The following is a 27,359-nucleotide window of genomic DNA, read 5'->3' as shown; positions in this document are numbered from 1 at the left end:
TACTCGTATAAGCTAGTTTCCACACCCTTTCAACAAAGCGCAAGAACTGTTTCATGCTAGCATTATAAGGTAGGTGTCTCATCGTTCGAATCGTTATGGTTCTGCTAATTTCCATTGATACGAAGAATTGAATAGAAAGTAATATACGTTATGGCTTATAGTTATCGCCAAACTGTAGTGTAGTCATACAACTTGCTATGCCGACGAGATTCAGAGCGGACTAGCAGTTTTACGCGGATTATACGTAATTACGTATCACATACACGTGAGTCGCAAAAAATCACGACGGCGATTAGGGCGTAACTTTGAAATACCTGTGATTTTATAACTGCGACATTAACGACCTGCGGTGGTGAACGCGTATTATTTGTATTACTTATGATGGAAAACTCGTGCCAAATTCGTACGTGTCGAATTCTCTAGCCATATTGTCACGTCTTGTACCGAAAGTTATTCGATTGTTAAAATATAAATGAAGGCCTGTTAGGACTTGTACTTCTATACTGTCTGTCGTCAACCCGTTATTGTCTACTACTAGGCACTTGTGTCTTTTCAGAGTGATATTTTAGTCCATAGTCCATTGTGCTGGCCAAGTGCGAATCAGTAGATTTCACCATTTAGAACTTTTTTAAGAACTCTCAGGGCTGCATATTTCCTCACGAGGCTCTCTTCCACCGCTATAGCAAGTGATAATAATTAACTTCTGATTTTCTAGGATTTGAATCTCTAGCCCCCCATTGGGAAGTTGAGTTTTAAACTATAAAGCTATTACTTTTTATAATTAAAGGACCCCATATCAATGTGACGTATTTAACATATGTATGTATGTATTTAAACATAAACTAGAGCCTTTGATCAAAGATGAGGATCTTCTGATGCTTACAAACTAACTTTATACTATAAATATTGCACCTACGATACATTTTCCTTTAACAGATTAAAATAATCATTTATTCGTTTATAATAAACGTATATTAATAAAAATACCAATGATTTTTCTCAGGATTTGATTTTAGCGTTACGTGTTATAAAATGTAACAGAATATTTCATCTATTATTGTATTTGTTTGCATAAATGCACTAATGAAGTTATCTCTTAACGAGGTAATAAGTTCAATGACATGAAAAAATATATTAAATTTACATATGAAGTAATCCATGTGTGTTACATGCAGTCATGTTTATTTACTTATTTGACTGCCAACCTAGACATCACATATTAGTAAAATAAATACATCGCAAAAATAAGCGTCATTCGAGGAGGAAACATCATGTGTAAAAAATGTAAGAAGTAATATGGTTAATGATTAAGCTAAAATTAAAATAATAAGCAACTATTATTTCTACGGAATATGTTAATCTGTTTGAATTTAAAATATGAAGAGGAAATCTCATTTTATAATACATGTAATTTATACTTATCTTTAATTACCTAGTATAATTATTAAGATTTGAAAAAAAGTTAATAAACGAGTTGAATTAAAAATATATAAAACGTGACAAACTGAACATGTATGTTTGTTTATTGTTAGTGCGTCTATGTGGGATGGTCAAAGTTTTTCAACTTTAAATTCGGCTTTAAAACTGACTAAATTAATTTAGAGAAACGAAGAAGAAGAACGGCAATAATTAATATAACACCGGCGATTTTCCGCCTATAATAAACAAAAATATTTTAATGTGTGTAGGGTGTAAATTCATTGGATGTTGAGTTGTTATAATCTTAGACAACAGGAATAGTAAAAAAATAAACAAAAATAATATTAGGTAGTGTTGGTTATCCTAATGGACCTAACGTGGGCCGGTCCCGCACGCGCACCGGTCCTGTATTTATACGGCTCGCGCGGTCCGAGCGGGCAGTGCGTGCGTGCACGGCGGCCGACATGGTGTGCAAGACGGGTGTGCTCGCGGCGCTCTTGCTGACACACGGTAAGCCGCGAGACATTCGCCACCGACACTCTTATCACACAAGGTTCACGAGTTTTTGCATACAAAGTGTTTTTAAGTGATTGATAGACAACAGATTTTCGCAAATAAGAACAATAACACCCGTTATCAAAAATCGATCTATCCAATGTTTTGTCTCCCAAAGATCTAAAATTGATAAGTCTAGTAGAAATTGTCAAATTTCTATCTTTAATAGACAAAACATTAGATAGATTGAATGTTAATAACGGACGTAAAAGAACTCATTTTGACCCACAGTAAGTTATGCGGAGATGTTAACAAAATATTGCAAGGATACAACTAGTCTACAGTTACGCGAAGTGGTTTTATACGAGTTTTACTTGAAAAAGGCGCGTCAGTTCCTAATATATTATGTATCTAACAGGTTTGATTTTACGATAATTTATGCAACATATTTTAAAACCTCTCATTTCTTTTACGAATTATGTTTTGTGAACAAGTTAATTTTGTAACGGAAAAGTGAAACCGAATATGAAATAAAATAGAATACTAAAGTCATTGACAAAAAAGTCATGTGAAAAAGTACAACAATATAGTTAACGTAAAACTCCTTAAAATTATTTTTTCAGACATTGTTTAAACCGTATAGATACCATCGCTTAAAATTTATTAAAATTACATTATTGCGGATCAGTTTAGGCCGAATGTACAATATTCAAATTGAGGTCACACCGCCAGGTTATATAAAACTAAAACATTATTGAAGTGCCTGGTGAGTAAAAACCATAACATTACTTTTCCCTTTTCGTATAAGTTAATTTTCTGTTATCAAATGTATATTTGGTCATAAAACAATATTAAAAAACAAACAAGGAATATATTATTGATTCCGTAATGAGCTATAATTGTAAATAATAAATTTCACTAAAAATCACATCGATTTCACATTAGGAAACAAACATAGCATATACAGGATCATTTCAATAAGGATTATTCTGTTATTTTATATACTATATGAAGTTCAATTATATTGTTATAACTAGTATTTGACCTCAACTTCGTAAGCGTAAATTACAATACTAAACAATAACACAAACGTTTACCAACCCCTATTTTAGGTGGCAAAAAGGTTTAGTTAATTTTATCCAGAAAGCCAGAACAAAATTTCAGTGTTTGTTTAGAAATTGACAAAATAATTTAAACCCCTATTTTACCCTTTATGGAATTTCTTTTCTTAACTAATAACCGCTTACTTGTACAAAAAACCTATCAGCGTAATATCAGGATTCTAGGCACAGCAATTTCGGCTGTGCGTTGATTTCGGGCACAATCCGTACAATTAAACCCTTATAAAGCTTGTTATGATTTTGCGAAAAATCTTAATAAAACGTGCGGCACTCGGGAACTGCCGTGGTAAGGCTATTGCATAGCATTTTTTATCAACTTATGCAATTATAATTATTTATTATAAGGTAATCGGAGTCCAAACGAAGTCAAGGTCACAATGTATATAGCAGAGTCAAATCGAAGTTAGGAGAAAACCAAAAGTATTTTTTTTTCAATAAATCCACAACATACAAAGCACACACACACACAAGCGTGTTTGCTTGTGTGTGTGTGTGTGCTGCACGAAATAACAAACAAAAATGGCGCCATAATTCATAATGGCGTTTTGATTTTTACTGTCACATCTGTCAGTTGTAATTGTACGTTTAAAATTACACTCTTTTACGTTATTTCATTAATCCAGAATTTCAACATAGCTTATGTTAATAAAACAATTCGATAATGTGGTAATATATTTTTGAATACAATATAATAGAAATTAAAAAAAAAAACTAACCGCAATGTTAAGACTTCCGCACGGATTATAAAAAAATATGAATTACTGCCATATGTATTCAAGTTGACGAATTAAGGTGTTAGGATTTTTTCGTTACGGAATTTCTCGATTCGGTCGCCGCGCTCAAAGCCCGCGATAAAAGCTATGCAATAGCTTAAAACAATTTAACGATAGATAGTTTATCGAAGATCTGTCATCTATGTCCAAATATTGAATCTGTTATTTATATCGATATATGTACCCATTTGCTAGTAAGTAGGATATTACGACTACAGAAGGGAATTAATCTAACAAATATTTTGAAGGTGGTAGAACCCTTTGTGGTTCGACTCCGGCGGCACCACCGCCACACCTATTTCAACCTAATAACAGCAGTGTTAAGCGCTGCTGTGTTCCGGTTTGAAGGGTGTGGTAAGGGAGACAGACTTTTCCGAGGCGTTCCAGCTTAGTCCTCAGGGGTAGCGGCGCATCTGTGGCCGACCTCAGGTAGGAATATCTAATCCTATCTGGGGTTGATTACAGATGTCCATGGGCGGCAGTAGCCACTTACCATCAGGTGGACTGCATGCTCGTCTGCTACTCTTATATTATAAAAAAAAAAAATAACATGATAATTATAATAATTAATGACGACATTAATTGTCATTGAAGACAAAAAACAAACAAGTTAATTTTATTATGATGAAAAGGAATTAAATAGTAAATAGAAAATAAAGTAGGAAAAAATATATTGATTACTAAATATTGCAAAAAATATAATTAAAGACTAATTAACTGTAGAGTAATTACTATTATTACTTCAATTTGAAGTGTTTATGCTTTAGTATTAATGGTTGTTAGGCATATTATTAATATTTTTTATTTTTCGTTTATAGTGGGATAGTGATACTTCCGTGAGAAAATAAGGTCTTTTTTGTAGAGTAGTTATATAAAATAGCAACTATTGATAATGTCTATTTTATAATTATGTTAAATAGGATAAGTTCAACCGTCAATGTTTTTATTTGTAAATTATTAATGTAAAATACATTAATTCTATTTAATATTGGTCACAGGCACTTCGACCTGTGTGTGTGGAATATATGACATCGGTCGCTAGGCAATATATCGCATACCTATGCAGCCAATTTCACGGTTATTTCTTATCACAGTGCAAAGAATAGCGTTGGTTTTGTTTGATACGAGTTTGGTATATTACGCGAAAGTTTTTCCGATCGATTATAAGGTCCGACAATAATTACGAGAAAATTTGGATGCTAAATAGGAAATACGATTAAATGCAATAAAAACATTTTTTTTGTTTCAACTCCCACAACTTAAAGGAATCTAATGACGTCTAATTTATGTTAAAATCCGCTAAGCCGTTCAGTCTATATACGTTCACATATATACGCTCGAAGAACAATAGACTCCGCAATCGGGTACAGAAGGTGAGAAAAGGGCGTGCAGTGAACTAGATGATAATTGGTTACAGTTGGCAAATTGAAGACGTATTGGTTTAATTAGAAGTGCGACTTCAGTGTGCACAGGCTCGCCGCGCCAGCACCGGCCGCACTTCAGCCTTATCGCGACACGTGTTGCCCTTACGTTTACGCTGCACTGAAAATATTATTGGGAAATTATAATCCAACCCTTAAGATCATTATTTATGGATATCAGACGATTATAATTATTGAGGTAGTGAAATATTATAACGCTTTTAATAAGCTAAATCGTGTTATGATCTCATTTAATGTTTGATTTAGTATATTAGATCGAATTAGCAATTAATTTATGTGTGCATTTTGTAAACGAGATTTGAAAATACTAAATGCGCGAAAAATTTTCCAATTTAGTAATCAGTCGCAGTTGTTTACTTATCCGGGAAGTAATGATACAGATAATATGTTTGCACTTCATAAACGACTGGTTAGGTTATTTACGATTTGAGATGCATATTACTGAACTTGCGGAATGAATTGAGCCGCGGAATTAAAATATTTAATATGTAAGTGGTAATCAATAAAGCTTATGGACAGTAATGGCTTGATGATGATGATGGATCACGAAAGGTGCCACGATTTAAATTTCTTTATTCTGGATTTTTCGATATTTTTTGCATGGAGAAACCTAGTTGAACAATGTATATATTTTACTACTTTAATACATCGTACAAGGTAGGTAGGTACAGGTTTAAAATGTAGTAAAACAGCTACCGAGACGGTGATTCACGTACAATTTGATATTCAAAGCGACCACCTTGCTTTCTAGCGTTTGAAAACGGCAGCGCGTCGCGTTGCGTGTGACTGCGTCGCGCCCGTAGGCTCGTAGACCCGCTACGAGATTGCTACGCATATGCTAGTGTTACGGCAGATGTTAAATTTTATCTGAAAATAAAAAAAAAAATGTTCGTACGCGAGTCTGTCTCATGTAAAAAGGATTGCACACTGTTCGGTTTCCCATGGGAAATAAGTATAGAGGCCCTATATTAATAATATTGTTCTTTTTTGTTGTAATTTGGTTAACATTAATACGTCTTGGTGTGACCACTTGGTTCCTATCAAAAGATTATACGTACTCTGGTTAGTGCCATTAGTGTGTAATTAGTTTTTTGTGTTATTCCAGTATGCGTGTCCGCGCGTTCAGAGCCGGTGCGTTGCGCCGCGCGGGCCCAGCTCGACTCCGGCTGGGTGTGCGGCGCGCGGCGCTGGACTCCCAACGGCACTGAGTATGCCAGCTTCCTTGCTGTGCCCTACGCTAAGCAACCACTTGGAGAACTAAGATTCCAGGTAAACCTTAACGCAGACAAGCTATTCAATGACCTCCAATTTATGAGTGGCAGATATGACACTTAATATCAACAGCTGTTTGGTAATAGATGTGCTGTGTATAGCACCCACATCACCCGCAGCTACGAATATTTTATGTCGCATACAATTTCCCTATTTCAGCTTATTGTTTGTTGGCCCAAGAATTCCATGCATGTTCGCGTAATATTTTCGAAATCCTGTTATTTATTTACTTTTTTATTTAGGATAAAACAGGCAGTAAAGACCTTGTAAAGAAATGACAAAAAGTACATTTTAACTTTAACATGGCAATACTCATGTAATATTGATTTCGTATTTTTCAGGAACTACAGCCGGTAGAGCCATGGGAATACTTATTCGAAGCAACGCAAGAGGGACCGATATGTCCCCAGAGGGATGTGTTCTACGGACCCATCATGAAGCCCGAGAATACTGCAGTCACGGAAGCCTGCATACATGCGAACATCCACGTGCCAATGTACGCTCTGCCGGAGTCTCGGCAAGACAGGATGTTTCACGAGTTCCGCCCACCGCACTACGCCGGCGTGGGGGATGACGACGCCGCCAAGACTCCCGGCTTGCCCATCATTGTCTTCGTCCACGGAGGTGGCTTCGGCTTTGGATCCGGTGACACTGACCTCTACGGACCGGAATATCTTATCGGTGAAGATGTTATCATCATCACTTTTAATTACAGGTAAATTGAAAATACATATAAATTCGTGACTAATTGTCACTTATGCTGAAAATCCTAATCTCAACACTATGATAGTATATTTTTCAACAAATATATCGTTTTAATTACTTTGACTAATAAAACGATAAAGTACAGATTATAAATAGCACTATAATTACGTATTGTTGTTATTAAGACGAGGATAATCTGGGCCAAGACCAGTTTTGACGTAACATGCATAATTAAACGTACCATGATAAAAACATGATATGAAATAATAAAACAACAACAATAATATTGATGTTAATAAAAGCAAGTAGTATATAATGATATAATCAATCAAAACAATATTTAGCGCATGTTACGTCACTATACATTGAGCTTGTCCTGTATCTGTCACTTAAAATGATTCTTCATGAGATTGAATCCTGCAAAAATTAGCACACGTCCAAAATAAGTTGCAATGAAATACAACCAGGTGAAGATACGATTTCTTCGTCGGATATAGGTATATCCGAAGAAAATCGAAATGTTTTAAATAGCTAATATTATGTATTATGCTACAATGCTATTAAAATAATTGTATTTGAGAATGATAAATGTTACAAATAATTTTATGAATTCTTATTGAATAATAATAAATCATTTCTTTGAATCATCCATGTGGTTGGCGCTATTATTTTTCCGCTAAATATCAAGTCTGATCAAGACAATGTACTGTTTCCAGACTGAACGTGTTCGGATTCCTCTCGCTGAACAACTCCTACATCCCCGGTAACAACGGTCTACGCGACATCGTGACGCTGCTGCGCTGGGTGCGCTCCAACGCCAAGGCCTTCGGCGGCAATCCCGACGACGTCACACTCGCTGGCCACAGCGCAGGGGCTGCCAGTACACATCTGCTTACATTGTCCAAAGCAGCTGAGGGATTGTTTAACAGGTAATTGTTATTTTTAGTGGCCCTAGCACAAGAAACAAGGGTGGGTTGGATGTGTACCGTATATTATATTGCGTAGTCTTATATTGTATCTCAAATACGAATACACAAGTATCTAATGAGTTTTCTTCGACAAATTTATTATCTTTGTGTTATTTTATTTATTGCGCTAATTTCCATCTAGTGGAGGATTATCTCAGGAGAGGACCACGAGGTTGCTTGCTAACTAGATGTTTTGGTAAAAGTCTAATTAAGTTAATTGTTGACGGTTTGAACACTGTTTTGTTTATTTCTTCAATATCATTACCATTGTTTTCTTGCTCGTTAACGCAATAATATAATGAGTTCTGATAAATAACGATAGATAACAATGTATTATTATTTAATATTTCAGAGCGTTGTTGATGAGTGGCACTGCCATTCCCTCGTTCTACACGACGTCGCCGGCGTATGCACAGTTCGTGTCCAACGTGTTCCTCACCGGTCTGGGCATCGACTCCAAAAATCCCGAAGAGGTCCATAATCAGCTTATTGAAATGCCACTCGAGAAGCTTATGCAAGTCCATAATTCCATCCAAGATCAATTCGGAATATCAGTTTTCTTTCCCGTCGTCGAGACACCATTTCCAAACTTTACGACGATTTTAACCGATGACCCCGAAACGCTACTTGCCAAAGGCGAAGGAAAAGATATACCCCTGATGGTCGGCTTCACCAATGCCGAATGTTATAGCATGTTGCCCAGATTAAAAGAGATAGACATAATGTCACTCATTAAAACGAACCCAATATTAATAGAGTCGCCACAACTAATATACACCAAGCCTCAAGCATCGCTGGATATTGCAAGACAAATTCAGGCGAGGTATTTCCATGGAGAACCTACAATTGAACAATACATTAAATCGTGTACGGATTCCAATTTCATATATCCTGCGATGAAAGTCGCTCAGATACGAGCGAAAGTGGGCGGCGCGCCCTTATATTTGTACGAGTTTTCTTATGAAGGTGATTTTAGTGTAATTAAAGAGGCCAATAAGATAAATTTCAAGGGAGCAGCGCACTTGGACGACGTGACCTACGCGTTCAGAGTGAATTCAATATTGGGACCGGACTATAAGGCTTCTAGAAATGATAGAAATATGCAACATTGGATGGTGCATTTTGTGAAGAATTTTATAAGATGCAGGTATGATAATGAACAATTCTTTAACCTAATCACATTATACACACAAACATTTTTATTGTTTAATCTGAAGCCGGTTTGCTTTAAACCATAATTGTTTTTTCAGCGATCCAGCTTGTAATCGCGACAGGCGGCCAAGTTTCGCGACGCCGTGGCCTCCATTCACAAAGCAAGATATGATGTACCAAGGCATCAGCATGCCCGTGTATCGCACGCTGGAACTCAACAACAAACAGCTGGAGATGGTGCGCTTCTTCGACAGCTTGGGGAACCGGACCAGCTGACTGATGGAATGTAACGAAACCATTGTTCAGTGGCACAAGTACTTCTCAAGTGTGTACTCCACACACTTCTCGCAGCCCAAGGAGGTGTACTGCACCAGCGTACTCAGAGACGGCTCTCAGAGTGCGAACTTTGGATATTCGCAAGACATTTGTTACCGTTTTTAAGCAAGTAAGAACTCATTTTTATACGACAAGTGTTGCATGCGCTTGAAGTTAAAAAGAAAGCTAGTCTTTTGTGTTACCGTGAACAATAGCAAAGATACGCCAAGGAACCCTTTTATTACCGTTTTATAATACATACATGTAAAATAACCATAACTAGACATTAACATATTAATTATCACGATATAGAATTGTTTTCTTTGTTGCTAGTTTCTGTATTTTATTATTTTCAATTATCAAAAGACATTTAATTATTAGCTGTTAGATGATTTCTCACGCATAGGTATTTTTGTTCACAACAGTTAGGTATATTACAAGCAAATATGAGACCTTTATGAGAAACATTATTAATATCTCGCTGTAGAGGATCTCGACGCAACGAACCTTCCGCTAAGTTTTATGAAATTGTCACAGATGCAGTTGTATCTTTGCAATTATGCAAAATCTCGGCTGCGTAGATATTAAGATCATTAACTTAGATATTTGAAAAGTGTGTTGGAGGATTTTATTGTTTCCTAAATTATTATTTATTTAATATCATGTGATAACTTTGTCAGTGCTAGTTTTGTTTTTGTGCTTAGGTACTTAAGTTATTTAGTGTAACATGTTTTATTATATTCCTGTTTTCTCCATTGACTACTTAAAATTAGGTGAGATTATTTAATAAGTAAATTATAATTTTCATGAACCTAAATCATAGGACACAGGAAATTTTATATGTCTACGTTACAACCAGAAAAGTAATTTTACATGTTTATCAGATGTACTTATGATTCTTTAAGAACTAAGTAGCCTTGTGGAGAACTTATTTATTAATATCTCACCCTGTGGCATAGATAATTAATTAAGTAACATCTGTTACTGATTCATTTTTATTTTATTGTAGTATTATGTTTTGTAGGTTTATACCTACTATAATTATTATATTTTTATATTATTATCTATTGTTATACGATTAATTTTATTTATTGTAGTCATCTTGTTTATTAACTTACAAACAAACGTAATATATTGAGGACATTATGGATGTTTGGATAAGAATAGTTTCTCTAAACGAGTTTGCTTAATAAGAAGATTGGGAGTAAGATTGCAGATGCTAAGTATACGAATAATAAATATACTTCAAAAAACTAAAAAACACGCTTTTATGATAAAATCAACTAAAAAGTAGACAATAATTTTCAATCTAGGAATCAATTAAGGAACAGTAAATTGTATAATTGTAAAAAAAGCGTGGAGTGCTCCACTTATCAATTTTCGAAAAGCACCCCACACTTTTTCCACAATTATACAATTTACTTCCTTAATTGATTCCTAGATTGAAAATTGTTGTCTACTTTTTAGTTGATTTTATCATAAAAGCGTGTTTTTTAGTTTTTTGAACTATATTTATTTTATGAATTTTTAGTATTTGTTGTTATAGCGACCATCATTATGCATCGTCTGTAAAAAAATCAAGTGTCTATCTATTACGGTTTAAGAGATAAAGCCCTGTGACTCACAAACAGACAGCGGAGGGTTTCTTTTTATCCTTTAGAGTACGGAATCCTAAAAATCATTCTAAAAGATGGCATTATAGATATGTTGCAGTACATTTGAGTTATAGGGAAATAACATTATTATTTTCAAAAGCTAAAAATCAATCTAGTAACTTTGCCTGAACGGCTCCATAAGGCGCTTTCTTTCGCCTCGAAAATCGTTAATCCTGAGGATATTGATAAGGACAATGGTACAAAATTATTAAAATCGTGTATTGTCATCGGTTTTTGATAATTCTTCAAAATTTTGAATTAAACTGAACGTTCAAAGTGGATAGAAATCGGGCTCAAAGATTCCGTTACTGTTACGTACATATGTACATACATACAAACGTACAACCCAAGCTAATAAAAGCATGTTAAAAATACAAGTTTGATACGTAATTCCTTCCATAAAATTTTGATATATATTTATATTTGTTTGATTTTTAATGTATATTTATAATATGTACATTGTATATGTATATGTACCTCTCATTTTGTTTTAAAACATATTACTTGTCTATATTTATTTCAAATAATTACTTTAAGGAGAGTAAATTTTCGCATACATTTTTATTATAATACATTTGTAGTATATATAGGTAATCTTCAGTAAATAACAAAAAGTGTACTCACCATAGATGGTCCACGCTGTGTTATTACTAATATTAACTCTATGTGTATAATCTTTCAAGAATTCATGTAGTTTAATAGCTTTGAAAATTATTATTGGTGCCAAATAACTTTATATTTGTATTTGTATATTTTTGTTTCTTTAATTCTCGTTTTGTGGTAAGAGCAACTATGTAAGAGAGTTATTATTAGGACGATCTCTAGATTAATTTAAGTTTTGTCTCTTATATTCCATTTCTATTTGTATTTTTGTATAAAATAATATTTATTAAAGGTGTTTTCAATGAAACTTTTCTGCAGGCCAGGGTTTATTTTAGCTGAATAGTACAAGTCTTGACAAGTTAAAAGCTTAGTTGTATGATTTTGTGTAATATTTGTTAAGTAAACAGAGCGAAAATTTTAATTATTTTTAAGGATACGAATTTTGTGTGACGGAAGAGCAGAACGATATAAAACAACCAATTAAATTAAGAATAAACTTTGAAGGATAAATAACGATAATTTTAATGTGTTTTATTTCAAGCCGACACTGCGTAGTGATAAAATTGGCGCTAAAACTAGACAAAAAGTTTGATGGAAAAATTGGATGTGACTATATAGAAAATTTGAAATATTCACATTTTCTATTGAAGCTCTCGACTACCAGGCACTATTATAAAAAGATGACATGTTATGTTAAGTTGTCAATTAATTATAAATTTCTGTTCCCACTAACAATCATTGTCGTTTATGCTGTAACAATATTTTTATTACTTATGGTAGGTCCCCATAAATCTAACGCAAACAAATCTGTATGAATAGCAAAGTGAATGTTTCATTTCGCCGGCGGTGCAATTCACTTTCCCTCTCATATTATGAAAATCATTTGAAATGTATTAATTACGTAGTTGCACATTCATGAGTGTGCAATAAGAAAAAGAAATAAATAATTCGCCAACTACGAGTCGAACTCGCACATGGAGGCTTCCGTACTACCAAATGTTCATTATTTTAATTCATTTTATGATTTTCAACAATACTTAGTCATATGAAACAACAATAGATGGCGTTGGGGTGATGATGAATGATACGTAAATTTTCAACAATACTTAGTTATATAACACACAAATAGATAGCGTTGGGGTGACAATGGGACGACGATTATATGTAATCAAAGTATAATAAAATTAAAATAAGTATATTAAAATATGTTTTATGGTTCTTATTTGTATTTATTATAATACCAGTTATAGTAGTAAACGTATTATAAAAAATTCAACCGTCTTCCGAGTACAGTTTAACAGTTAGATCGAAAAATGCCGAAAAAATCCGATTTGTTGTATGGAGACCCCCTTTAATATTCAATTTTATTTTATTATAAGTATTTGTTGTTATAGCTGCCACCGTTATGCCTCCTCTATCAAAATTTCATGTGTCTATCTATTACGGTTTAAGCGGTAGAGCCCTGTGACAGACGGACAGACTGACAGACGGACAGACAGCGAAGTCTTAGTAATAGGGTTCCGTTCTTACACTTTGGGTACGGAACCCTAAAAAGAGAGGAAAATAAAGGCAAAGTAGGCAGAAGACAACTATGTGAAACCTACTTACGACTTCGATGCCGCCGCAACCGAACCACGAATACTTCTACTAACGTCTGTAAGGAATATTTAATCTTAACCTATTTTTGCGTACGATAGTTCCTAATTTAGTAATGTAGGTAGTTGTCAACTGTGTCACATTTAGGACTTTGGTAGGTAAACATTGGTTAAATCGATTATTAATATCATGCTTAACTTACATTACTCTTACTCTACATTAGCTTTCACAGACTTTAGTTCGGTGTGGTTCTATTGTACATATCATACTTTACAGTAATAATACGATACTGCTGAAATAATAGTCCTTTAATTCGAATCTGCAACGACAAGTGACTTTAGTGCTTGAGTAGAAGAGATAGCGTATTTATTGTTGTTGATAAATTTTATTGGGCACACAAAAGTAACCGTTGTAATATTAGGAGATTACTGTAAGCATATTCTTGCTAGGTTTTCTTAATCAGCTAATAATACTTAGCTTGATTTTTACTGTATTTTTAAATTTAGCTGTTTCTATCTGTTGTCACCATCTCATTATTAATCCAATTATTAGGGGAGGGAAAAAATAATTCTATAAATATTTAGCCGTATAAATATCACATCCATTTATTGTCAACGATACGGAAACAGATTAATCCAGGCAATGCACCGGTGGCACGGTTAGCACAATGTTTAGCGGCTCTATTCACTGTAATTGCTCAATCGCTCGTTGAAAACATTTATAAGCACAACAGTATTCACTATTCACATCATATAGGAAACCACCAATGACGTGAAAAAAAATTACAAAGTGTTCCAAATTTTATCAAAAAGTTTTGACAAAACACTATAAATAATTAAAAAATAATATACATGAACCAACATATACTCGTAATAGAGCAAGCAATATAGCAAAATCAAAAATATATAAAAAGAAACAGTCAATACAATGACGACAGTAAATTATAGGCGTTTGTTGGTTAATATTCTGCTATATATGAATATAGTGCAAATTTCACTCCAAACCGTGCGAAATCTGGCTCAAGGGAGGATAACAGGTGTGTCACAAGATGGTTACGTGTCATATGTGGGGATACCATATGCTTCTGTTAACGGTAACGTCGGGCGTTTTAAGGTAAGGTATATTAAGTGAAAAGTGCTACATTATATAAATAAATAAATAAAGAAATTAAAATTTCATTCTGATATTAATTATCTTATATTAAGTATTACAAAAATCACAGGGAGCTGGTTTAGCACCAGTATGGAGTGGTGTAAGGGAATCACGTGACCCTCACTGTTCATCAATGTCAGAGGTGGAGGCCTGTCTACAGCTCGACGTGCACGTCCCAGGGTCCGGCTCCCAAATGCCAGTTCTGGTTTGGGTAAAAGGAGGCAGCGGAAACTATCACCCTGGGAAGCTTGTTGCTCAAGGAATTATTGTCGTTGTTGTTCGACACAGGTAAAAATTTATACCCTTAACTGTGGACTGGAATACGCGAATTACTGTCAAATTACTTCTTCATCTTATGACATTTCAGATTAGGTGCACTAGGATTTCTTTGCTCTAAAGGAGATAAGATCCCTGGAAATGCGGGAATAAAAGATGTCTTACAAGCTTTAAGATGGGTTAGAGATAATATCGTAGCTTTCAACGGTAACCCACACAAAGTGGTTTTAGGTGGACAGAGTTTTGGTGCGGCCATGGTCGAAGGCTTGATGCTTTTATCTTCATCCCGTGAATTATTTCACGGTGTGATACTACAGAGCGGGAGTATTCTTTGCCCCTGGACTTTTAATTATGATGCTGAAGATCGAGCCAACGCTCTCCGAAAGATGCTAAATGATACTGATGTTACGGTACCGTCGATATTAAAAACAGATACCATAACCCTTGAGACGAAAGCTGAAGCAATCGATTTTCCGTACATGCCATTTGGAATATGCGTAGAGAAACCTTATAAAAATGAAGAAGGTGTGATTTTAGAAACGCCATATACTTTATTATTAAAGGGTAAGACGAGGGCAGTCCCTCTGCTGATGGGCTACAATACAAACGAGGCATATATTTTCGTGTCAATGTTAAAGGATGCAAATATTGCACCGAAAATGTCTAAAGACATGACAGTTTTATTGCCTGAAGAGTTTCAAAACTTAAGTGAGAGAACGCTTTTGCAAATGACCAAACAGATTAACGATTTGTACTTTGTAAACAAGACTATGGCAGCCGTACTGTCATATCATAGGTAAGTCAAGTGGAATATTAATGGTGAAAATATTTATGGTTACAACAAATTCAACTAGAATTGACCCAATTGTTTTTATTGCAGAGATGCATATTTTCTTTCTCACATCCACCAAAGTCTTCGGTTCCATGCAAAAATGCATCAACCAGTTTACTATTACCAATTTTCTTACTCAAGCAACATAGGAGTGCAACCTGAGCCAGGCTTGAGGAAGTTCGGAGCGGCCCACTCTGACGAACTGGCCTATTTATTTCCTCAAAATGGTAGAGATCTTGAAGACGATGATGGTGCCGTACAGCAGCATTTGATACGACTTTGGTCAAATTTTGTTAAACATCTGTAAGTTTTGTTGTAATTTTTGAAAGACTCATGTCTTATTGGGGCAAATTAATTGTTTATTTTTAAACATAATTATTTCATAACATATTGAGTAAAAATCATAATCCCTGCTGATTTATATCTTAAGTAAATTTTCCTTTTTATCCAGGAATCCAACGCCAGAAATGAACAGTCAAATTAGATGGGAGCCCACTGGACCCGATCACCCTCGAGTATTAGATATCAATACAGAACTAGAGATGAAAGAGTTTCCACATACTCAAAATGTGCAAATATGGGAGAACATTTACGATAAATATTATTACACGAAAAAATGATACACAGATACTGCTAAACTATACAAAATAATGTGATAGAAATTAACTATGTATTAATATTAAAGTTATTTAGATAGTTACCTTGATTTTCAACTTAAATAATAAATAGCAAACGAAGTTTTGTAATATTACTTTTTATATAGAATAAAGATAGGGATATAAATAGACATTTTAAAAAGCACAATCGAAAACTAAGGCATATTTATTATTCACCCGTGTACGTTAAATACATTATAGTATATGAATACTAGGTTAGTGTCACATGGGATACTATGGGTAGCTAGCTACTATGGTAGGCCAATATTTACGCAACGTAAATCAACTCTAAGTAAGAAATTATTAAGGCAGTAAAGTGACGTTTATTCCGAGTAACGTTCAAGTCCTAAGTCCTGGTTATGGTTCATACTACTTCATACAGCCCGCACACACACACACACAAAGCTTCTCGTACGCCGAGGAGCTGTTACAATTTATCGTTGCCTCCCACGTACAGATTAATCTTGACTTTTTATGTATTTATAGAGAAAAATATCCTTACGACATTTTATAAGAAGGTATACTGGTTTTACGAATGGAAAGATTCAGACACAAATAGGAATCAAATTTAAAGTGACATTAAAATTTATTACGTCCGCCAGGACTTCAGTAGGTAGGGAATCCGCTTGGAAATATATTTTTATATTGCAACACCTAAATAATTTCCTGCGTAACTTTTACACATTTTACTGATACTTTTTCACATTTTACTGATAAAATTACGACGGACCTGTAAAAAGCCATTATAACAGAATGCTTGCGTGTATTTGCTACTTTTGTTGTTGGTGATTTACTTGTTTCAGATTGTTTTTTTGTATTTTAAGCCTTTATAAATTACTAATATATCACTTCCTATAATTACATTACGAACATATTATTGCATCAAATACTAGACTATTAGGTACACGTAATCAATGAAAAAACTAATTTCAGAGCGCAAACAGTGGTACATGGTAATATCGGCGATAAGGGGTTTACTCGAAGATCGATTAGGCTGGGGCCGCGTGGTGGTCTCATACCGTCAACAATTATAAGCATGAAAAGTGGGTATGTCCTGCATTTATGACAATTGAAGTTATTTTTACGCCCATCTAAGTATATTTCGCGTTTCATCTTGATTTACCGATCACATGAGACTTTAAAACAGTTTAATAAAAAATAATTACCTCAAATCATGATACATTTCGTTTAAAACGTTCGGTTAACGTCGCACAACATGTCAGTTTTTTTCTGGGCTGAAGATATTAATAGGAAAGTGAAAAACTTTTGCAACGTTACTACAAAATTACTTTGCTACATCTTAAATTATTTCCCAAATACAAAAAAATCATAAAGTGCTTACTTTACTACACTTACCATTAATAACGCCAGCATTAAGTACATACTGAATTAAGAAGCTTACCTGTAAAAGAAAGATTTTTTTTTAATTTTTGGCCTCCATCTCTTATTACTCATATGACGACTTATAATCTTACGTCTTACCGTGCCTCAGTGATCAAGTAAAACTCTTGCTATTTGCGGTCAAGATAAGCCACACGTATTTACTATTTATCCATGAAGTATATAGGGTCACACGAAAAGTACACACAACGCATATAAACGGAGGGCAAATAAAGTGAAAAAGCTTGTTATCGAGGCTTCAAATTGTGATAGTATTCGATAACTGTACTTAGCGCAGATAATAAATAATACCGATGTACAGAAGAGCACAACATTCATTCACGTATTTTTTATAGTCGTGAAAAAGCTCATGTTCCAAAAAAGTTTGACGTTTTATAGTTATTTATTAATTACTTGTTGCTGACCATCACCAGTAGCCGTTTATGATGTGAAGTCTGTTTTTTCTACACGTAATTGTATTACTATTTCTGCACTGTCTCGTCCTATAGTATATGTAAATGAAGTTGCAAGAAGAAACATTTAGTAGATCCATAGGTTATATAGTAACCACATTTTCGCACAGAGAAAAATGAGCATTTCGTACAGCGAAACTAAAACTGTATAAAGTGAACAATGACGTAATGAATATTTGACATGAGTGTACTGAACAAAATCGATCGAAAACAGCTCCCGTACCGACTGTTACTCGAAAAAGGCACACACACTCTAAAACGCCGGTTGGGTAAAGTCTTTATTAAACAAGTATTTCAAAGTAATACAGTATAAAAGAGTATTTGTTTCTTAATACGTTTGTAATGACAAAGTGAAAGCTATGTGGAAATCTATACCATGGCTTATAGTTTTAATAACTTTGATCCGTGGTACTGTGTCCGTCAAAGACGGAGTACAAGTGTCTCCGATCTATCCTGACGCAGTGAGAAACAAAACAAATACGATCGACGAGGTTGCAGGAGGGGCACCTGAGGAACCCTCTCCAACTCCAGGTGATGAAAATGAGACGGAGGGAGGTAATGTAAATGGAGAAAAAGTTATAGTCACAAAACAGGGGCCTGTGCGGGGTTATCAAATAAAAAATACTAACATTTGGCAATTTCTGGATATACCCTACGCTGCCTTTGACCCAGACAATCCATTCCAGGTACGCACATTACATTTTAAAGGGAAGAATATAAAATAAATAATTATTAATATTGATCGAAACTTCATTCAATATGAAAATAAAATTAATATATTGTTTCAGGCACCTACAAAACCAGAATCATGGGATACCGAACATGATATAACAGAGCATAGCTCTCTTTGTCCGCAAGTTAATTCTGATGAGGCTTATGTCGGCATTACTGACTGTTTAACATTAAGTGTATTCATGCCACGAGGTGCCAAAGATGCTGACATCCTTTTCCATATTCACGACGGCGGCTTCATTAGGGGGAGTGGTGACCCGCGAATCTACGGTCCAGGGCATCTAGTGACTGATAATATTATACTAGTTCTGCCCAATTACAGACTCGGGGCGCTTGGATTTTTATGTCTTCAAAATAATATCGCTCCTGGAAATGCAGCATTAAAGGATTTATCTATGGCACTTAATTGGACTAGTGAGAATATAGAACTGTTCGGAGGAAATCCAGCAAACATTGTAGTTAGTGGATCAGGTACCGGAGCAGCACTAGCTCAGTACTTGATTCTGTCGTCGACATCCCAGGAATACGTTTCTAAAGTAATTACAGAAAGTGGTTTTGTACTTTCTCACTGGGCTATAGACAGGGCTCCGCTAGTAACTGCAAACGAGTTGATAAAGAGACTGAATGAATCAAGAGCGGAAATTGCAAAGGGTTCTAACATTCTCAGCAACTCTTCTGTTGAAAAAATCATACTTGCTTCTAAGGGATTGATCTTTAGACCTTGTGTGGAGAAAGAGGGATTCTTAACGGACACTCCTTGGAATTTGCTACGTGATCAGAAATTAAATAAATCATTCATGTTAGGTGCAGCCGATCGACCTGGATTGCATAAAGCTATGCAGCATACGGAGGAGAGTGTTTCAGCCTTAAATCAAGATTTTGGACTACTTCTGCCTAATGATCTTACTTTTGATGAACGTGAAGAAGAAAAAGAAACAGGGAAGAGGGTAAAGATTCAGTACTTTGGTAATAACACGATTACTTTAGAACATCGTAATGAGCTGGCTCTCTGTCATTCAGATTGTTCGTACCTTAGCCCTGGAATCAGAAATGCAAGGCTTCTGATTGCAGCCGGTGCTACAGTTTATCTTTACGAATTTTCTTTTGTGAGTAATACTGCTGGGAGGAATAACCACATAGTAGGCGCGGTTCAAGGAGACTCTTTGAATTTTGTATTTGAAAGACAGGGACACATACCCGATGAAGGCTCAGAAGAATACAAAATAAAAAAACTTATGACGGATTTTTGGATTACTTTCATTCGGACAGGGTAAGTGTAACAGTTAATACATAACATTTATCATTTGTTGGAATCGAAAGTTTATTTAAATTTGTTGTTATAGAGCGCGCAGTAATTTATCAGTCATTCATACTCGCAATTTAATGGCTTAATTCTTTCGAAGATAGTGCTATCATTACAAATATCAATATTTACATGATATATTTCTAAAAATAGTATTAATTGCTATGTTTTGTTAGATGATAACGTACACGAAGTACAAAAATACCAATGACCAATTTTAATAATTCGCTATCAGCATTATCATATTCAGGATCTAAAGATTAGTTACCAGACATTAGTTATTTTGATGATGATAAAAATACGTACTATTGATATAAAATCCTTATTTTTACGCATTGTTTATTCGTATCCTAATAATAATGTAAATATACATCTCCAATTTCAGATCCCCAACTTCAGAAGGTGTAGAATGGAACGAGCTCAAGAAAACAAACGAGTCGGAGGAGGTGTGGCTGTCGATTGGCTCTAGTCCAGAAGAGAAGAAGGGTTTTCATCTCGACCGGTTGAGCCTTTGGACGGAGATATATAACGATCATTTTATAGAACACAACCTAGGGAATCAGGCGAAGCCTTGTATCTTTTCTACTTGCCTCGTTCTGCTGATAGGTTTCGTAAAAAACCTCCGTCACTAATTAATTATAATTTGGCGTGATGTGGCAAACACGTGACCACACACGTCAATCACGACGACGGCACGTGTTAATAACCATTAGCTTAATGTTTTACTTACATTTGTTTTTAATAATGTATAAAAAATATACATGCCATGTACTTACTCTAATCTAATTATTGTAAGTGATATAACTATTATAAATATATTATAAATAGTAGTAATATTCACTTTTAGTTACTATTTCCGAATCGTGTTTAATAATCGAATACCCCTCCATGGTTCTCCTATTATATTTTGACAATATGCGAATGCTCGATAAACATGTGCGATGTTTGGATTAGTTAGCGTATTGTTATGATAACGTATCCAGTTGTGATATACCTACGCATTGCTAACCGTTATTGCGCGACCCACTTCTCGGGGATTCTGCTGTACCGTGTAATATCAAATCAATCACTCTTGAAGGATATTAAATGACATTTACGCTTACCTAGAGATGTGCAATACATAGACGTTGAACTGCTCGTTGTAGTATAATTCGTGGATGGTGTACCGGACGACGATGAGTGTGAAGGTGGTGCTGGTACACCTGTTGATCGTGAGCGGGGTGGTCGCACGCACCCCGCGAGGCCCACTGGCGCGGCATCGCGACGTGGTGACGACACAGGGCAAGGCGCGAGGGTACTTCGCCCCCCGCCCGCCGCACTACGCCTACCTCGGCCTCCCTTACGCCCGCCCGCCCACACACGCCAGGTTTAAGGTCAGCTGCTTCGTTTGTTGGCAAGCAAATCTAATTTGGAAGAGGCCGTTAGATCGTTATCGTGGGCAGATTAGCGCCGTCAACGACACAACGCCATTGTTTTTTCAACAATCACTCTTTAACAATAAACACGACGAAATATTTTGTTTTTGTTTGATAGTCCAGAGGAAAATTGTGTAGAGTGGGTGAGGTATGGAAATAATTTACCTAAATTATCATGAATTTAAGAGCAAAATTAAAAGTCGCGATCGTTTACAGACCTACGTATGTTAACCGATAACTGTATTTGAACTACACCTGCGAAATAAACTGTCTGTACGACGCCTACCTACACCACAAAATCGATTTTATCGTAATTTTACGATATTGTATGATAAGCGCAATGGTACGAGCCCCATCTGTACAACAATTTATTCAGAACTAGATCACACTGAAACGGAATCCTTTTATTAGGTTTGTCATTCGAAACTCGATATGGCGAGTAAAGTGGGAGGCGAAAGCTAGTTTACAATGAGTGTTTCTCGGTATTCGTCATAACAATACTCGGTAATTACGCGTTGTCGCGTGACACTGGTTGAATGGGAGGGAAATTAATTGAGTGCAAGCGATATTGTATGCACGGACACGCATTGCCCGGACGGATTGCAACATGCCGCCTACGTGCAGACTGTATGCACTTGATGTAGTTTAAGCTGATTTAAGATATGAGCCAATTACCATTTATCTTGCCGAAATTTTATAAATATTGATACTTTTTATGATTGTACAAAAACAGAAATAATTAGTCACTTGAAGTACGCATATTTTAAGTAGTCTCAAACATACGAAATTGACCTCATCTCCACTAAACGATTGGCATTGGAGTGAATATGATGTGTAACCTATATTCGGGGATTTCATTAAAATACTAATCGACTTTTTCGAACTTTCATACACATGTAAAGGCATGTAAGGCTTTAGGGACTGATACAGAAATTTTATCGCTAAAATAATTAAGGTTTACGTGTGAAAATTACAAGAGTTTTTTGCAGACTGTTGGCTTAACTTTACTGAAAGTTGTAGGTACAATTTTTATTTGGTTAGTGTATAAAACAATACTAATTTAATTAATGTAAAAAATATATAGTATACTTCTACTTTAACGTATACTTACTATAAGTTGATGGTATAACCAGCCGAATTTGAATGTTGTTGATTTTCATAATGAGTTTGTCTGTAATCAACTTTCAGGCTTTTCATTGGCGAATTCATTTATGATGTCATATCATCATTAAAACACATTAATTCAACTTTTATGTTCAGGTTTCTTGAAAATCAGAAATTGTTTGGGCTATAGTCTCCTATACTACCTACTTAAGTGCGGATCGGTGGACTTCACCTAACTTGGACAACACATCATGGTTGCTTCAAAAGTTTCAGTTGTGTTTACTCACGATGTTTCCTTCTACGTTAAAGTAATAATTAATTCTAATGCACACATAACTTCGTAACTCGTACTCGAGCGTGGGAGGAATTCATACTAGGGGACTCTGTTTACTAAATATCAATAAGTCCGTTATTTATTAGGCTCCAAAACCGCCGCCGCGCTGGGATGGCATCTTCGAAGCGACCCACCGCATCAAGTGTCCACAGCCGGACGGCTCCGGTACCGAGGACTGCCTGGTCGTCAATGTGTTCTCTCCGGACCAAGCCAGCGGACTGCCCGTGTTGGTGCTCATACACGATGGAGGATTTCAAAGGGGGTGAAGTATGCTCCTTTTGCAAGCTGCTTAATAATTTATAATATATACAAATGAGTGGAATTGAACTGTCTCTTTCTAATTTCAGGTGGGGATTACACAAAGCTCCTGGTCGATTACTGCTTTTGGGTGTTGTCGTCGTAACCTTTAACTATCGACTTGGAGCTCCTGGATTTCTCTGTCTTCAAACGGCTGGCATTCCCGGAAACGCTGGTCTTAAGGACCAGGTAGCCGCACTCTACTGGGTGCACAGAAACATAGCGAAATTTGGTGGAAACCCACATGACGTCACACTCTACGGGACAGGGAGCGGTGGAGTAGCTGTAGAATTGCTCCTGCTGTCTGAGTTGACAAGGAATCTGGTCCACAAAGCGATAATTGAGTCTGGAGCAGTTTTATCTCCTTCATCAATGTCTTATGACCCATTTGCTCGAGCTGTAGCAGAAGCTATCAATTTAGGGTACAAAGGAAAAGGTGCCGGAGATGTAGAAATATTTTACAACAAAATGTCTATCAAAGATCTTGTACTTGCCTCTAGGTTTTATCCTTGTGTAGAGAACAACTTACTCTCAAACAGTTTACTGGATATGGATCCATTGGAGATATTGAATCATGGTATATATCAGCATGTGCCTCTGTTAATCAGCTACACAGATGCAGACGAAATATCACTGGTAACAGAAAACCTTCACAATTTTAATACAACACCTCATTATTTTGGACACTTATTGCCCACTAATTTAGCATTTGAGACAGAAGATATGAGGCACAAAATTGCAGCTTTGGTCAAAGATTTCTACTTTGAGGAATATGAGTTGTTGGAGAGTGTTGTGCAAAATTATATTGATTACATCAATGATATATTTATGGATTATCCTATTACTAAGTCTACCACACTGCACGCCGCGAAGAGTTCTCACCCAGTATATCTCATGAAGTTTACATATAAAGGAATTATGAATAAAAATGAACCATTTGTAACTGGCGCACGTAATGGGGATATCTCCAGTTACTTATTTTCATCTGAAGATCTTGGTGGTGTTGATGAGTTAGTTGCACAGAGGCTATTGAATATGTGGGGCAACTTCATCAAATTAAGGTAAGATCAAAAATATTGGCATGTTGCTAAAATATGTTGTATGTAAAATAATAATGTTGTTGTTAAGTCCTTTGTGGTTAGACTCCGGAGCAACTACTGCCTATTTGGGCCTAATAATAGCAGTGTAACGAGCTTCTGTGTTCTAGTGTGAAGGATGTGGTAAGGAAGACATATTTATCCGAGGCATTCCAATTTCTTCCTAAGGCGTAGTAATAATAGGCTGATATTTGCTTTTTCCAAATGAATTTGTGATAATTTTGTAATTAACTAAAAAACACTTCTTACAAAAATTGGAAGATTACATTAGCATTTTGGCCTTCCACATTCTTCAAAATCAGAACAAAGTCACTTTTCGCTGCAATTGAAAATCAGTGGGAGGACCCACACTTATGTTTTAAGTGTTATTATCTAACTTACTCTTTCATGCTTCAAGTGTGAAATCTCCTTATCACGCTGTACCCCATACACAATGTTGCACTACTGTTTCTTTGTAACCTGTTCAATTGTAGTAAGTGCTCAACAATTTGTAATACAAATTATAAGCAAGTTTGTTTTTGCTACACTCATTGCATGAAAAAATGTGATAATATCTTTTTACAGTTTTTTGTTAAATTAAACCATTTTCTTTTAATTAATGTGAATAAAAAAGACAAAATCATTTTGTTGAAAAGGTTGTGGTACATTAGAAATCTTCTTCAATTTTTCTATAATGTTGTTATTGCAATAAAGACTGAATCCACAAAAATATTAGAATTTCTAGGGTCCCCAGTTTATGATAGTGTCAGTATTATACCTATCACTAATTTATTTAAAGTATACTAAATTGTGATGTAAAATTTACTGAAGCAAAGCTTTCATTAACCTTACAATATTTCTTATGCCATAAATGTTAAATTTTATGCATAATGTGTATTTAGGCATTACACATTTACTCTACCTCAATAAAATTATCATAATTACAAAAATATAATAATTGAAAGTACACTAATAAATGGTAATAAAATAACTGTTATTAAACATGTTACTTCTTGATAAAAAACTAATTAAACATTACACATAAGAAAACTACAATTACTCATTAAATGTAGTGATAACACAGAAATTAGTATATGTGATAAATGTTTTGGGAAAATTACCATAATTATTTAAATGAAAAAGTAATTTTTTTTTACACTTTGTGTTGGAGTGTGAGTGGAATATTAATAGTTATTTCTCCACACTGAGATATATCATTTTTGTACAAATATATTTTTTTTTTTGCCAACCTTACTAACTTTGTACTGCAGTATTTATATACTGTAATTATTCACTTTTTTATTTGTCTTCTTGAGAGAAAGCGATGACTGTTCTCATTTAAATCTAGGACCATCTGTAGATGGATCAAAAAATGAATAGCATAGTGTTGTAAATCAATGTTACTAAAAATATCCAATATATTAATAACAATAGCTTAATATTAGTTATATTACTTATTCACAATTATTGAAGGTTGTTGTTTTAAGGGAACAAACCATGATTTTTTACATATTTCAGTGATCCAACCCCGCTCACCACATCACTCATACCACTCATCTGGCAGCCAGTCTCCCCTCAGGATACAGAAAACATTCTGGATATAGGAAAGGTCTCCTACCTCCAGTTTGATAAAACAATGTCCAACGTGCAGCCGGAGGGACAGCAGCTTGTGTTTTGGGACTATATTTACAATAAGTTTTACAAACAACATGTTTAGTGATAAAACATTTATTTACGTTGGTTTATTTTATTATTATATTACTCAAATAAATATGATTTTCAGTTAAAACAATAATTTGCTTTCTCTATTTCTATTTTTAAATATCAAAATAGATTTCTGTTAGACAAGAAATTAAAACATTAAATTTAATAGAACACATTTTTATTTTATAATTATTTGTTTCAAATGTTTTATTCTAAAATATATAAGTATGATGTAAAACTTCAAATCATTGCACGTTAAAAAATAAGTTACTTACTACAATAAATCCTAGCTGTTGAAAGATTAACTATCTTTGAGTCACTAAAATTAAAATAAAAGTCACTTGTAAAACTTAAACACGCGTGAATAATCTCGGGTTTTCCACAAACCTGCAAAAAGGTTGAGAGCAACGCACATCCGCGTTGCTACATCGGTCAACATCAGGCGATGCGGATCTGGGGCGACTCGTACGATTACACCTCACATGTCATGATTAACACATAAAATACGATAATATAACACAGAGAAGTACCATAAACCTTTATAGATGCATGTAAATGAACATTACCAATTCACTAAATTGGTTTTACGTGAAACTTGAGGTCGACGTTGTCGAAAACAAATAATACCGTTATGTACCTACCTGGTCAATCAGCGCCTGGCTCCGGCACCACGCGCTCGCCACGCAGCATTCAATTACACTATTATAGCATACTTATTCACCCTTCGATATGATTAATATTAACTTATTTTTTACAAAATTTAAGTAATAAATTCAACAAGTAATAATATAAAAGACAAAACATGCAGCACCCGTCACTTTTCACTTCACTGACATGACATGACAGACAGACGGTCACAGACAGACATGACGTGAATTTCGTTTGGAAACAAGTTTAGGTTCTAGTTTCTAATAAGAACAGTTTTGGTAGATATTGCCTATTTTTTTTTTATTAAAAGCAGTTACCGCAACAGATCGTAACTCACCTTTTGAATTTATAATTGTGAACAAAATAAATGATATTTTATTTTAAATGTTTAATGCAGCAACCAATATGATATTGCTGTTAACAGCTCCATCTATTATTAAGACATTTATATTTTGTACATA

General features: G+C 34.9%; 5 protein-coding genes across 7 annotated transcripts in view; 4 read left to right on the top strand and 1 right to left on the bottom strand.

The window, feature by feature from the left end:
- PKD (serine/threonine-protein kinase D3) overlaps positions 1-27,113 on the bottom strand; it is a 63,778-nt gene extending 36,665 nt beyond the window's left edge. For 2 of the 3 annotated variants that reach the window (XM_073073493.1, XM_073073495.1), the window contains exon 1: positions 26,892-27,113. The gene's annotated coding sequence lies outside the window, so the exon portion shown is untranslated. The other variant, XM_073073494.1, reaches the window with a different exon arrangement.
- On the top strand, positions 1,866-12,439 carry LOC140742586 (juvenile hormone esterase-like). Its single transcript, XM_073073496.1, has 6 exons — positions 1,866-1,929; positions 6,356-6,519; positions 6,864-7,237; positions 7,944-8,156; positions 8,548-9,342; positions 9,446-12,439. The coding sequence occupies exons 1-6, from the start codon at positions 1,884-1,886 to the stop codon at positions 9,621-9,623; spliced, it is 1,770 nt and encodes a 589-aa protein (XP_072929597.1). The 5' UTR covers positions 1,866-1,883; the 3' UTR covers positions 9,624-12,439.
- On the top strand, positions 14,308-16,509 carry LOC140742587 (esterase FE4-like). Its single transcript, XM_073073497.1, has 5 exons — positions 14,308-14,629; positions 14,739-14,956; positions 15,036-15,740; positions 15,825-16,079; positions 16,228-16,509. Exons 1-5 carry the CDS (start codon positions 14,444-14,446, stop codon positions 16,394-16,396), a joined length of 1,533 nt encoding a protein of 510 aa, XP_072929598.1. The 5' UTR covers positions 14,308-14,443; the 3' UTR covers positions 16,397-16,509.
- LOC140742541 (esterase FE4) lies at positions 18,645-20,952 on the top strand. Its single transcript, XM_073073441.1, has 3 exons — positions 18,645-18,971; positions 19,074-20,287; positions 20,706-20,952. The coding sequence occupies exons 1-3, from the start codon at positions 18,645-18,647 to the stop codon at positions 20,950-20,952; spliced, it is 1,788 nt and encodes a 595-aa protein (XP_072929542.1).
- Positions 21,305-24,340, top strand: LOC140742540 (juvenile hormone esterase-like; the record flags this gene model as incomplete). The annotated part of the gene is made up of 3 exons (XM_073073440.1): positions 21,305-21,693; positions 23,260-23,435; positions 23,521-24,340. Coding segments are annotated over exons 1-3 (1,212 nt in total), but the record flags the coding sequence as incomplete, so codon positions are not given.
- Positions 27,114-27,359: the final 246 nt, after the last annotated feature.

Source organism: Epargyreus clarus, unplaced genomic scaffold, assembly GCF_041222505.1.
Source record: "Epargyreus clarus isolate Ecla_fem2 unplaced genomic scaffold, WU_Ecla_fem_2.2 ptg000006l, whole genome shotgun sequence".
Lineage (NCBI taxonomy): Eukaryota > Metazoa > Arthropoda > Insecta > Lepidoptera > Hesperiidae > Epargyreus > Epargyreus clarus.
This window is presented reverse-complemented; position numbering and strand designations above follow the sequence as displayed.